Source organism: Cnephaeus nilssonii (genome assembly GCF_951640355.1).
Source record: "Cnephaeus nilssonii genome assembly, chromosome: 19".
Lineage (NCBI taxonomy): Eukaryota > Metazoa > Chordata > Mammalia > Chiroptera > Vespertilionidae > Cnephaeus > Cnephaeus nilssonii.
In genome coordinates this window covers 7,056,841-7,068,975 of record NC_137090.1, presented here as the reverse complement: position 1 = coordinate 7,068,975, position 12,135 = coordinate 7,056,841, and the positions used below count along the sequence as shown (strand labels likewise).

The 12,135-nt window shown below is 43.8% G+C and overlaps 1 protein-coding gene across 3 annotated transcripts in view; it reads left to right on the top strand.

The window, feature by feature from the left end:
* The window catches only part of MAP2K6 (mitogen-activated protein kinase kinase 6), a 114,764-nt gene that overhangs the window by 90,641 nt on the left and 11,988 nt on the right, over window positions 1-12,135 (top strand). For all 3 annotated transcript variants that reach the window (XM_079797002.1, XM_079797000.1, XM_079797001.1), the window contains exons 3-10: window positions 1,889-1,937; window positions 2,697-2,810; window positions 4,104-4,223; window positions 5,908-6,024; window positions 6,682-6,733; window positions 8,994-9,121; window positions 10,324-10,401; window positions 11,541-11,680. In XM_079797002.1, the coding sequence (XP_079653128.1) occupies window positions 2,733-2,810; window positions 4,104-4,223; window positions 5,908-6,024; window positions 6,682-6,733; window positions 8,994-9,121; window positions 10,324-10,401; window positions 11,541-11,680 (713 nt within the window). In that variant the 5' untranslated portion in view covers window positions 1,889-1,937; window positions 2,697-2,732. The remainder of the gene's footprint in view (window positions 1-1,888; window positions 1,938-2,696; window positions 2,811-4,103; window positions 4,224-5,907; window positions 6,025-6,681; window positions 6,734-8,993; window positions 9,122-10,323; window positions 10,402-11,540; window positions 11,681-12,135) is intronic.

Here is a 12,135-nt window from a genome sequence, read left to right as displayed (position 1 = left end):
AGGCTGTCCTCTGCAGAGCCCTGGTGTGAATCCCCGACAAGCAGGCCTGGAAGAGGGCTCCCCCGGTACCCTCACTGGATAGCAAGAAAGCGGAGGCAGCCCTTTCTGCTGCTTTTAGAAGGAAGAATGCTGAACGATTGCAAAAATTTTTTTATTGTTTATACTAGTCACACGTTTCAAGTAATAGTTGTCTTTATATCCAAGTTCCACTTCTTTTGAAGTACGCACAAATAGTGACAGCTGAAGAAAAATAGCTTTGGAAAGCTTAAGAATGAGAACTCAGATTTTTTACTAATTTAATTCCTCTGGAAATGTGTTTCTCAAGAAACATTCCCTGTTCAGAAACATAAGATATATAAATACGTCACTGGGCGTGTCCGCATGTGCATGCATGTGTGTGTGAGTGTGTGCATGTGTGTTTTCCATGCTCTCCCTCCCTCCCCTCCTCCCTCCCTCCCAGGCCCTGGTTTTCAGTTTGTCTAGGAAAACTTATTTTAGGTATTCTGTGCATTTCGAAGGGATTTTGAGGTGAGAGAAGGCTTACCAAGAAAGCCGAAGACTCAAGTTTCTATCTGTGTTTATATTCCTACGTTTCCCTCGTTGTTTTCTTTCTTTAGTTGCAGCAGCAGGGGTAGAATTACAATACATTAGGGTTGGGAAAAGTTATCATTGGCAAAGGGCTCTCTTCTCTCTTCCTTTCCTCTGCCGTGCCTTCTGCCCCTCCTGGTGTTTTCCTAGAGACAGCGCTGGCATGGACGGCCCCTCCGTTGCTTTATTATTTGGCCATATTAACAGTATGTTTCCTGGCACATACGATTTGCGTCGTGATGTTTTCGGTGCATTTATTTCAGGAAAATGCTTTTCTAAGCTCCTCGTTAGGAGCAGAGCCAAAGCCAAACGTCTTTCTCTTAAGTGGCTTGATATCAGTCCAGGCAGCCGTGAAGCAGTAGAAATAAACACACGGCCGTGCTCCGTCTGACGGAGACTCGGGTTCAGCAGGCCTCGGGCTGCTGGGCTGAGCCTTGGATGGTGTGTGCACTCTGTAGAGAAGAACTGTCACAAGTGAATTAGGCAGCCTGATAGAGGAGAAGGTATTCGGACCTGGAAATCAGGGGGCTTGGGTTCATGCAACCTGATAGAGGAGAAGGTATTCGGACCTGGAAATCAGGGGGCTTGTGTTCATGCAACCTGATAGAGGAGAAGGTATTCTGACCTGGAAATCAGGGGGCCTGGGTTCATGCAGCCTTATAGAGGAGAAAGTATTCTGACCTGGAAATCAGGGGGCCTGGGTTCGTTGTGACCTTGGACGAGTCATTTCACCTCTCCGGACCTTTTCTCCCCCATCTATAAAGGCAGGGACCAGATAGATTTTGAATTCTTATGGTCTGTGAATTTTGTGAGTTAAGATAACCATTTTGCCAATTATTGTGTTTTTTTTTAAAAAAAAACAGTTGTGGAAAAAGTAGGGGGTTCACTGGGCACTGGGTGTTCTTGGATGAAAACAAAGTTTGAGGCGTACTGGAATAATATAATGATATAACTATACTCGTATGGCTCATATTTGTTGGATATTTACTGTATGGTAGGCATTCTGCTAAGCACTTTACTGGATACTCTTCCTCTATTTGAGGTAAGTATTTGATACTCCTGCTCTATGAGGTAGGTATACCAATATCCTCAGGTTAACAAAGAAATGGAAGCTCCAAGAGATTAAATAATTTAAACCCAAATGTATTTTATTCCAAATCCCACACTGTTAACACTTTATGTTACTCATAAACTTCCTCCTTATTTGTAAGGAAAAAATCTCTCGAATCATATTTGATTTGGGAAGGACATTTTTGACTAAATGCTCACATTTCCCCCTTTTCCCCCTTGTTTTCCTTAGGCCGCCTCGAGATTTAGACTCCAAAGCTTGCATTTCTATCGGAAACCAGGTGAGAAAAGTCATGTTTCATTGAAAAATATTTTCTGTAATATTTTGTCGGGGGATAGATCAGAAAGTTTGAATTTAACAAGAAGTAGTATGTGGAGCTCTTGATAAAAAACTTCAAGACAAGGTAAATATATATTTACACACATAAATATATATATATTTAAATATATATACTTTTTTATTTTAGAGAGGAAGGGAGAGGGAGAGACACTGGGGATTGAGCCCACAGTCCAGGCATGTGCCCTGACCGGGAATTGTACCGTGACCTCCTGGTTCATACGTCACCACTCAACCACTGAGCCAGGCTGGCTGGGCTTGATATTTTTGAATGTCAAGTTGAAATCAGGCTGTTGTGGTCGTGATGGAAGGCAATTGAAGAGAGTAGATCCCTCCTCTGTGGGAAGGGAGTATTTCTCAAAGTCCAAGCACAGACCTAGCTGCCATCAGTCAGCACATACACATGTATTTAAGGAGGCATGGCTGACGAACCCCAGTGTAGACAGCTTAAACAGAGCAATTTGGAAGCTAAATTGGAGTTGGACCTCTATATCACCTGTGACAGGCAAGTGGCATGCTTTGGGAGTCTGAACATCTCCCAATGCTTCTTACTTTCAGTGGCTGCTTGAAAAAGCTTCGAGACCAGTTGCTTCTGGACCAGAAATAACCCTTACAATGTTGGGAGAAACCAGAGAGAGGACAAGGTAGTCTGCTGTTAAGTTTATTTTTCTCTTTCTTATTGCATTCTGTTTCTCCCCTGCAGAACTTTGAGGTGAAGGCAGATGACCTGGAGCCTATCATGGAGCTGGGCCGAGGCGCGTACGGAGTGGTGGAGAAGATGAGACACGTGCCCAGCGGGCAGATCATGGCCGTGAAGGTAGAGTTGACCTTCCCCAAACGTTTTCTGTCTGTGGTGTGTACATTTGTCCATCCCCAGTGCAAACCAGCTTTCTTCACAGAAGCAAAACAATCTTTAAAGGGCGAAGCAGAAAATATTATTTGTAGGGAACAGATTGCCCTCCAAATGTGTGGAAAATACTTCCTTAATATCACCTATTACCAGGTCCAAATGAAGATTACCTTGATTGCCTTGAAGTTGTTTTTTGTTTTTTTTTTTGTCCCCCTATTGGTTCTTCTAATTAGAATTCAAACAAATGTTCACATATTGCATTTGGTTGTTATGTCTCAAAAGTCTCTTTTACTCTACGTGCTATTACTTTTAAAGAAATGTCCCTAAAAACCAGGAAACCAGAACTGAGGGAGAAAATTGTCTCCACTTGTGGAAAAAGGGAGGGTAAAATACATCTTGAGTGAATTTGCATAGTTTCTGCACTATAAAAAGAAATGTACAATCATTGCATATTTCTTGAGTAGATGCTGGGAGGACCTTGGAGAATCGCCATCTCTAGATGAATTAATAGATTTGGGCCATTGTTAAGAGTGTGGGTGGTCAGATGACTTGGATCCCTTTGTTTCTGGAGAATGGAGATACCTTTTCCTTACCTTGTAGAATTTTCAGTTTGTTCTCCTGCAGACTCTTTGCTAAGTAGGCAAAAAATGTGAATGCCTCGTGCTGTATTGTTCCTGTGATTTAATGAAATAATCGTATTTCTGTAAGGCTCTGTTTGCTGATGTGCGAGGTTCTTCTTCTCCCACAAGCACCGGGATATGAACGAAGGATTTCTCCATTTCTGTTTGGTCCCTTCTATTCCCCACAGCTGTATCAATTCTCTTACAGCCGCTGCTTAGTCCAACGATTCTTATTTGTTCCCAAAGTGGATCTTTTAGCCTTTATTGAAGGACTCTGAATCAGCCGGAGTAATTCCTACTGTGGCCTCTTTGCACTGTACAGACATACTACAATAAACCAGACTGTTTTTGTAATTTGGAAATACATTTCCAAACATCTGCACATTTTCCAAAATATATTATCTGTTGTTTGGTTGTTCTGTTTTTTGAACCAGGGGTTATTCGGGAAATCAAATGAAAAACAATCTTCCTTATTTTTTCTTTGTTACAAATAGCCAATCACTTAGGGTGGCTGTTCGAAGGGTTGTTGCTAGAAGTTGTGCGATGGCTTTGTGTACTATTTTCGGGAGGGGACTCTTTTAAGGTCCCTGCCTCATCCTCAGAGCAGTAACCCTGCATTTTACCATGCATTCCCACTCAGCGGATCCGGGCCACTGTGAACAGCCAGGAGCAGAAAAGGCTACTGATGGACCTGGATGTCTCCATGAGGACGGTGGACTGTCCCTTTACAGTCACCTTTTACGGCGCACTCTTCCGGGAGGTAGGTGACCCTTCAGTTCAAAGTTGAGGGGAACATTCACTCACAGAGAAGTGCCTCTGATCACATAAATGCCGTGCACCATCACGGTCCTCTTTCTTTTTTTTTAATTTAATTTATTTATTGTCTAAAGTTTTACATATGTCTCCTTTTTTCTCGGTTGGACCCCCCGCCCCCACCCCAAGCCATTCCCACCCCGGGGCACGCCCCCACCGCCCGTGTCTGTGTCCATTGGTTACGTTAATATGCGTGCATACGAGTCCTTTGGTTGCTCTCTAACCCCCCCACTCCCCCACCCCTGCCATTTGTTTCTGGACCTATTCTTGTTCATCAAATTATGTTGATCATTATATCCCACATATGAGTGAGATCATGTGATATTTATCTTTCTCCGACTGGCTTATTTCACTTAGCATAATGCTCTCCAGTTTCATCCATGCTGTTGCAAATGGTAAAAGTTCCTTCTTTTTTATAGCGGCGTAGTATTCCATTGCAGTGATGGGCAACCTTTTGAGCTTGGTGTATCAAACTTCGCCAAAAAACTGAGCATAACTCGGGTAGTGTGTCACTTTGAGGAAAAAACATTATTTCGCGATATTTATAGTTTAAATAACATAAATGTATAATTGTTATATATAATTGTATTTAATAAACCAAAAACTAAATATTTAGTGCTGACACGCGTGTCATAGGTTCGCCATCACTGGGATGTACCACAGTTTTTTAATCCACTCATCTGCTGATGAGCACTTAGGTTGTTTCCAAATCATGGTCCTCTTTCTTGATGGACAGGTCTCCTAGAGTCTTGGGCTTTGCATCGATAGTACGACGCCCTGGTGCAAAGTTGGTGGAGATGATGATTTTCAGATGTGTTGTGCCCTGTTCAAGAGCTGTGGCTCTTTCTCCTCTCTGTTTTGCTTTGTTTTTTGGCAGAACTGTCTATATGAATTGTCTGTTGATCAATTTGGATATAGCTCTTAAAATGTGAAATATTCTGCCCTGGCCGGGTCGCTCAGTTGGTTAGTGTCATCCCAATATGTCAAGGTTGCAGGTTTGATCCCTGGTCAGGGCACATAAAAGAATCAACCAGTGAATGCAAAAATAAATGGAACAACAAATCTCTCTCTCTCTCTCTCTCTCTCTCTCTCTCTCTCTCTCAAATAATTGAATAAATTAAATATTAAATATGGTCTGAAATATTCTGTCCTTTTGGCTCCTTGCTATGTTTTTATGTAGCCTGCTTTTGTACCATATAGACTTATATTTCTCTCTTTGCTCTACTTCTGCTTTTATGATGCTTCAACCTCACTGTTCAAACCAGCCTTTTGATTGACTATGGCCAGTGCTCCACACGGAAGGTCAGCCATGGAGCAGGCTTCTAGACATAACTCCTAGGGCCAGTCACAGTAAAGGCCTGGATTTGGGCATTCTATTGCTTGTCTGAGTATTTCGATACTAGTTTTCACTAAGGTGTAGGTGATCACATGCAGGTTCTGCTTGGCTGTCTGCTCGTTTGCTCCTTGGAGATCATCTTGCTTGTTGAATGAATTCCTGAGATTTTGAAGAGAAACTGTCCATTTCCTTTGAAAACTCAGGCAAGAAGTAGTTCTTCCTGACAGGTGCGCACTGTTCTCTCTTTTTCCCATTTCCATCCTCTCTAACCATCTCTGAACCCATTGCTCTCTAGGGTGATGTTTGGATCTGCATGGAGCTCATGGATACATCACTAGATAAATTCTACAAACAAGTGATTGATAAAGGCCAAACCATTCCAGAGGACATCTTAGGGAAAATAGCAGTTTCTGTGAGTACACAACAGATCCTACAAGGAGAGCGTGAGATGTCCAGGCCTCCTGTGTCTTTGTGTCCCCAGTATGAGGACATGCTACTGTAGAACCATCCAGTACATGTTGAATGCAAGAGTGTACCTAAGGATGGAGATATGAATGCTTTTCCCTCTGAGCACTGCAGCAGATTCGACCTCTGGCTCAGTGTGGTAAACTCTTAGTTCAAGTGCCTCTCAGTTGTGCCCTCATCTGCTGTGACTACATTCCTGGTGTCTATATTCTGATGCCATTTAATTTTTATTTGTAGATTATTACACATTTTCATAGGACTCCTAAGCATAGAAGGAAGCAGAAAAAAATTGAAATGGAAGGAAGGTGTTTGCCCTTAAAAGCTATTGAGGTTAAGGAGGGTGGAGGGGAAAAAATGCTGGAGACCAAATGAAAACCAAGATATAGGAGTGAGACATACTCTCTGCTATAGGATAGAGTCCTCTCTGGTGGGTAGAGTCTAGTTCGTGTAACTTCCTGTGTATTTTTCTGGAAAGGACCACCACTCTCTGAGAAAATACTTCACCTCGTGACCTTAAGTCAGGGATAATCAACCTGGATATGCTTATCATTCGATTTCTTTCCAGGGATGGGGGACCTCAATCTGTCCTGTGTTTCTCTTGCAGATTGTAAAAGCATTAGAGCATTTGCACAGTAAGCTCTCCGTCATCCATCGAGGTAAGCATCCTGGGGCTGCCCTGGCTGTTCCGCTCCTAGAGTTTGGGTCTTTGACTTGACTTCTACCCCACAATGGATGGGAGTGGGATTGAGTCAGGCAAGAGCACTGAGGGTTTTCCCTTGGGACTGGATCGCAAATCCTACAAGTGGCTGCTCTTTATTTTATCCAAGGGCATCAGAAGGCATGGGCTGTATATTACATCTTAGTCAAATATAAAATACCTGTTACCAAGCAGAGCTGTGGGATCACCCGATGGACAGTTCCAGAGAATAGGGTAAAAATTCATTCAACCTGGCCCTCACCTGGGAGCTTGTTAGAAAGTAGAACTGCGGGTCACAAAACCGACTGACTGCATTTTAACCAGATCATCATTTCTGTGCACATTCAGCTGTGAAAGGTGTGGTCTAAAGCACAGCCTTTTCAGACTCCAGGAGGCCAGATAAAATGAAAACAGTGGTAGATATGTCTCTTCTTTCTTTCCCTCCTTCCCCTTTTCCTTCCTATCGACCTGTTATCTCTTTATCCATCCACCCACCCATATATCCATTCTTCCATCTTTCCCCAATCCACATATCTACCCACTTCTCTCTGATACTCATTTCTCCAGCAGTATGCAGCACTATATTTTTACAGCCCTATAATAGATGCCCTGAGAAGTATCTGAGAAGAAAATATATTCTTATTAATGTTCTACACAGGAATTCTTGATAGGGAAATAAGCAGATATACAACAAACCCATGGAGGCCCATGAGAAATATGCAAGTACCAAATAGGGAATTAGTATAGGTAGAATATAAAACAAGGACATAATTTTTTCAAGCAGGTTTTTGGAAAAATTAATGGAAAGTATTGATAGCTAATAAGGCATTGCATTTGGTAATTTTTATGTTCTCTGAGCCAGAAAATAATGTGAAATACCTCCAAAGGATGCCTGTTGCCATTGTTATTCTTAAAAATTGGAAAAATAGGAAGGAGGAAGAGGAGAAGAAGTGGGACAGAGTCCAGATAGGAAGAAAAATGTGGATTACCAACAAATGTGAACCCAATTGATAAGGGTTTATTTTAAAATGATGAAATATTTCATTAGATGGGAGAATGTATATACAATGAAACAATAATGAAATGAAATGTATGCCTACCATTCCATTGAAGGGGGGCATTATAAAGCATAATTGTAAAAGTTTTTAGAATAACTTTTTTTCCCCTGATTACATGGACTTTGTGAACAGTGTCCCAGGGGAACAATGAACTATAATTTTTAATTCCATTATCCAGAGATAACAACGGTTCATCTACTTGGGCAGGTGCCATATCTTTCCCGGCTTAAAGATTCAGCAATACCCCTCCATCCACATGTATATTCTGTGACCTGCCTCATGGACTCAGGAATATCTGAGTTCATGATGAGTTCCACTCCATGACCTCTGACCCACCTCTTAAAGGGGCTTCGACCAACACTGCTGGTTTGATTGTATTTGGTGTATTGTTACGTCACAGTGTGCCCTGCACTAACTGTTAATTCCTGCACTAACTGTGCAATAGTTCATTCGAAACTGGGCTTTTAAAAATTACGTTATTGTCATAAGAACACTTCACGTGAGATCTCCCATCATAAGAGAGTTTTAAGTGTATGGTATAGTGTTCATTACAATGGTGTCCAGCAGGTCACTAGGATTTATTCAGATTGAATAATTCAGACTATGCCCATGGAATTGGGCGTTTGATTCAGTAATAATTTGTCAAATTCTTACTACATGATGGGGTTTGGGGAGAATAAAGATGATAAAATAGAAGAAACAATTCCTTTTTAAAAATACATATGTTTTTATTGATTTCAGAGAGGAAGAGAGAGGAAGAGATAGAAACACCAGTGATGAAAGAGAACCATTGATTGGCTGCCTCCTGCATGTGCCCCGACTGGGAATCGAACCATGACCTCCTGGTTCATAGGTCAATGCTCAGCCATTAAGCCATGCTGGCTGGGCTTTTCTTTCTTTTTATTTATTTTTTTTGATGAAACAGTTCTTATCCCTTGGTGGCTTCACACAATCCTATAAGAAAGACAACCCATGAACTAGAAATCAAGTTGAAAGTAACAAGAAGTATGTAAGTGAGTCAGGGTGGCATTGACTCTTCTGTTGGCCAGGGGGAAAGGAGGCTGAGGAGAAATGGAGATTTCAGGCCCTCTGGTGGCAGGTAGGGGCGATGCATCTTCAGAGCAGGCTGGGATGAAGGCCTCTCCTTGTTCTTGCTTTCAGACGTCAAGCCTTCCAACGTGCTGATCAATGCTCTGGGCCAGGTGAAGATGTGCGACTTTGGCATCAGTGGCTACCTTGTAGACTCGGTGGCTAAAACTATCGATGCAGGATGCAAACCGTACATGGCTGTAAGTCCAGGGCCGGGGTGGCATCGGAATGCAAACCGCGCCAGGAAATAGGAACTGGATGGCTACAGGAGGGGAAATGTAAATGTAACTAAGACCCAAGAAATATTCTGCATCTCCTTTTTTTTCTTAAACATTTCCTGTCTGAAATCCTCAGTCACTTGCTTCATCTATATCTATATTTTAAATCAAGCAAAAAGGTATATTGTTAGAATCAAAGACAAAAAACAAATAAATAAAAAGATATACTGTTTGAAAAACATGTAAATAATGCTTGCAGCCCATACAGTTTCCCACCCTGAGTCTCAAGGGCATGCCACCTTGTTTGTTGAGGACAGAACAGTAAAAAGAATTTAAATGACCCAACTGAATCATTCAGGTTGGTCTGGGAGAAACTCATAGCTGTGAGGATTCACTGCCGTCAGCGGAGACCCGGGGACCCCCTTTAACTTACAGGACTCCTACTGTGTTCCATATTGAAATGGACTTTGTGCTTGGAATTTAAAAACTTCTTGTCCCTGTTTAACTACAAGTGCATCAATTTATTAACACCAGACAGTAGCCCAGGGACTCTTACTAAATTTTTTTTTTTTTACTGAGTTCTGGACTGTTGGACTATTGGTGTTTTTTTAGGAGGTTGTTTTTTGTTGTTGTTGTTGTTGTTGTTTGGGTTTTTTTAGGATGCTTTCTTTTTTAAAAAAATATTTTTTATTGATTTCAGAGAGGATAGGAGAGGGAGAGAGAGAATCAGCGATGGGCTGCCTCCTGCACGCCTCCCACTGGGGATCGAGCCCACAACCCAGGCGAGTGCCCTGATCGGGAAACGAACTATGACCTTCTGGTTCATAGCCCCACGCTTAGTCTCTGAGCCACACTGGCTGGGCTGGACTGTTGGTGTTTTTAACAAGGAACAGTCTGGACTGGCGAAGCAGCTTGATATCCCGTTTCTTCTGAAGGAAAATGAAAACCAGTTTTGAATTGTGAGGGGACTGTAATTTATTCTTGTCTCCAAGAAGAAGACCAATGTAGAATGAGGGCAAGAACTGTGGCGACACTGATATTTATGGTCGTTGGTGAGCCTGCGTGGCCTGGGAGGCAGCGTTTATAGCTTCAGACAACTCCCTTGGCAACTGGTGCCACCCTCACCCCCAGAGACTTTATTGAGCTAAGAATGTCACCTCTGTCTTTTTCTGTCTCCTCTCCAGCCTGAAAGGATAAACCCGGAGCTCAACCAGAAGGGCTACAGTGTGAAGTCTGACATTTGGAGTCTGGGCATCACCATGGTAGCGTATGATAACCATCCTGGGCGATGAGGTTCGGGGCATGAGACCGACAGGCAGACGCCCTACCTGCTGGTCTTGGGCATCCTTCCGGCGTGAGATGGCAGGGGGTTCTGAGTGGCAGCGGCTTGCAGTAGGTGCAGGAGAAATGCGGAGCTGGGATTGGGCAGACCCGGCTTTGCTCTTTATTCCACCTCTCAGTAGCCGTATGCCCTTGCGTAGATGATGGACGGTCTTACTGTTCCCATCTGTAAAACGAGAGGGTCCGGCTATAGCTCCCAATAGTTTTCTTAAAATGAAATTATTCTAATCAAGGGTCACGGAAGCTTAAGCCACTCAAAAGAGAGCCAGTGCGTGGGGACCCTGTAAGAGCCGTGCTATCCAGGACGTATGCTTCTCCGAATCTGGTTGTGATAGACGTCTTGGCTGCTGAGGTCAGGCGTAGCGAAAAGACATGATAAAAGAGTGTGATTCCTGAGGCTCAGCCCCAAGGTTCCCCGATCAGTGCCTGGTGACTGACTTGGGTGATTGTGGAGGCTCAGTGTACGGCCAGGGTCTGAGTTCTCCACGGCGCTCCTGGCTCCTTCCCAGGCGCAGCAGCTGTTTAATCCGTGAGTTACTTCATGTCCCTGCCCAGCAAACATGTGATCTATGACAGCAAAGCGGCCTTTATTCAAGTCCAAAAAAAGACCAGTCCTCGGGTCCTCCGTTGTTTTTGTTTTGTTCCCGGGAGGGACCTGCAGGTGGCGGCAGATGTACACAGCTCTAAAAGTCTTAGGGCCGAGAACCACTTTTCAGGCTGAAAGGTGGAAAATCCCGTTGCTTTACATCCTGAAGTGTAAGACTGCGGCCTGTCACTCTAAAGTGCCACCGTGGGTAGGGGGAGGACCCGGTTTTAAACAGGCTTAGGAAGATCATATTTGACCATCCCTAGCACTAGGAAATCGGCAGCGGGGTGGCTGGGGGGAGTAGAATGGGGGAGGGTAGTTGCTAGAGAACTTATGATTAGTTTTCTTTCCCCTGAAATTGTACTTGAACTTCCCCATGGTTTCTTCCCCCTGGTTCTCCTGGGGGAAGATACAGCAGATTCCGTAGGGGACCCCGATTTCAGCGTCATCTCCTTGTTCTCCTCTCCCCCCCAGATTGAGTTGGCCATCCTTCGGTTTCCCTACGATTCATGGGGAACTCCTTTCCAGCAGCTCAAACAGGTGGTAGAGGAGCCGTCACCACAGCTGCCCGCAGACAAGTTCTCTGAAGAGTTTGTCGACTTTACCTCGCAGTGGTAAGAAAACCCGTCTCCCAGGTGCCCGGGCGCAGGGAGAGCAGGTGTTCTGAGAAGTTCCTCCACCGGGTGTAGTCCATCACGCATGCATTCATTCCAGCACATTTATGGAGTGAGCCCTCGGAGCTGGAGCAACAGAGATGCCTCCATCCAGCCCCTGCCCTCACTGAGCTCAGGCTGTGGCAGGTGGTCCAGGGGTGGAGATATTTCTAGAATATTTGGGGAGCTCAGAGAAAAGGTGTTGGGGTGGCGTTTCTGGAGGAGGTAAATCCTGAGCTGACACCACGTGATGTGTTTTCCAAGTGAAAGGCGAGGAGGGGAGGGAAGGGTATTGCAAGCAGGAGAAACCTCGTGCCTCATGTCATAAAAGCGAGAAACTCTGTTACGAAAGGGTTAAGCAATTGGATGTTGATTAGGACATAAAGAGAAAGATGGTGGGGCCCATTGGAGGTTCA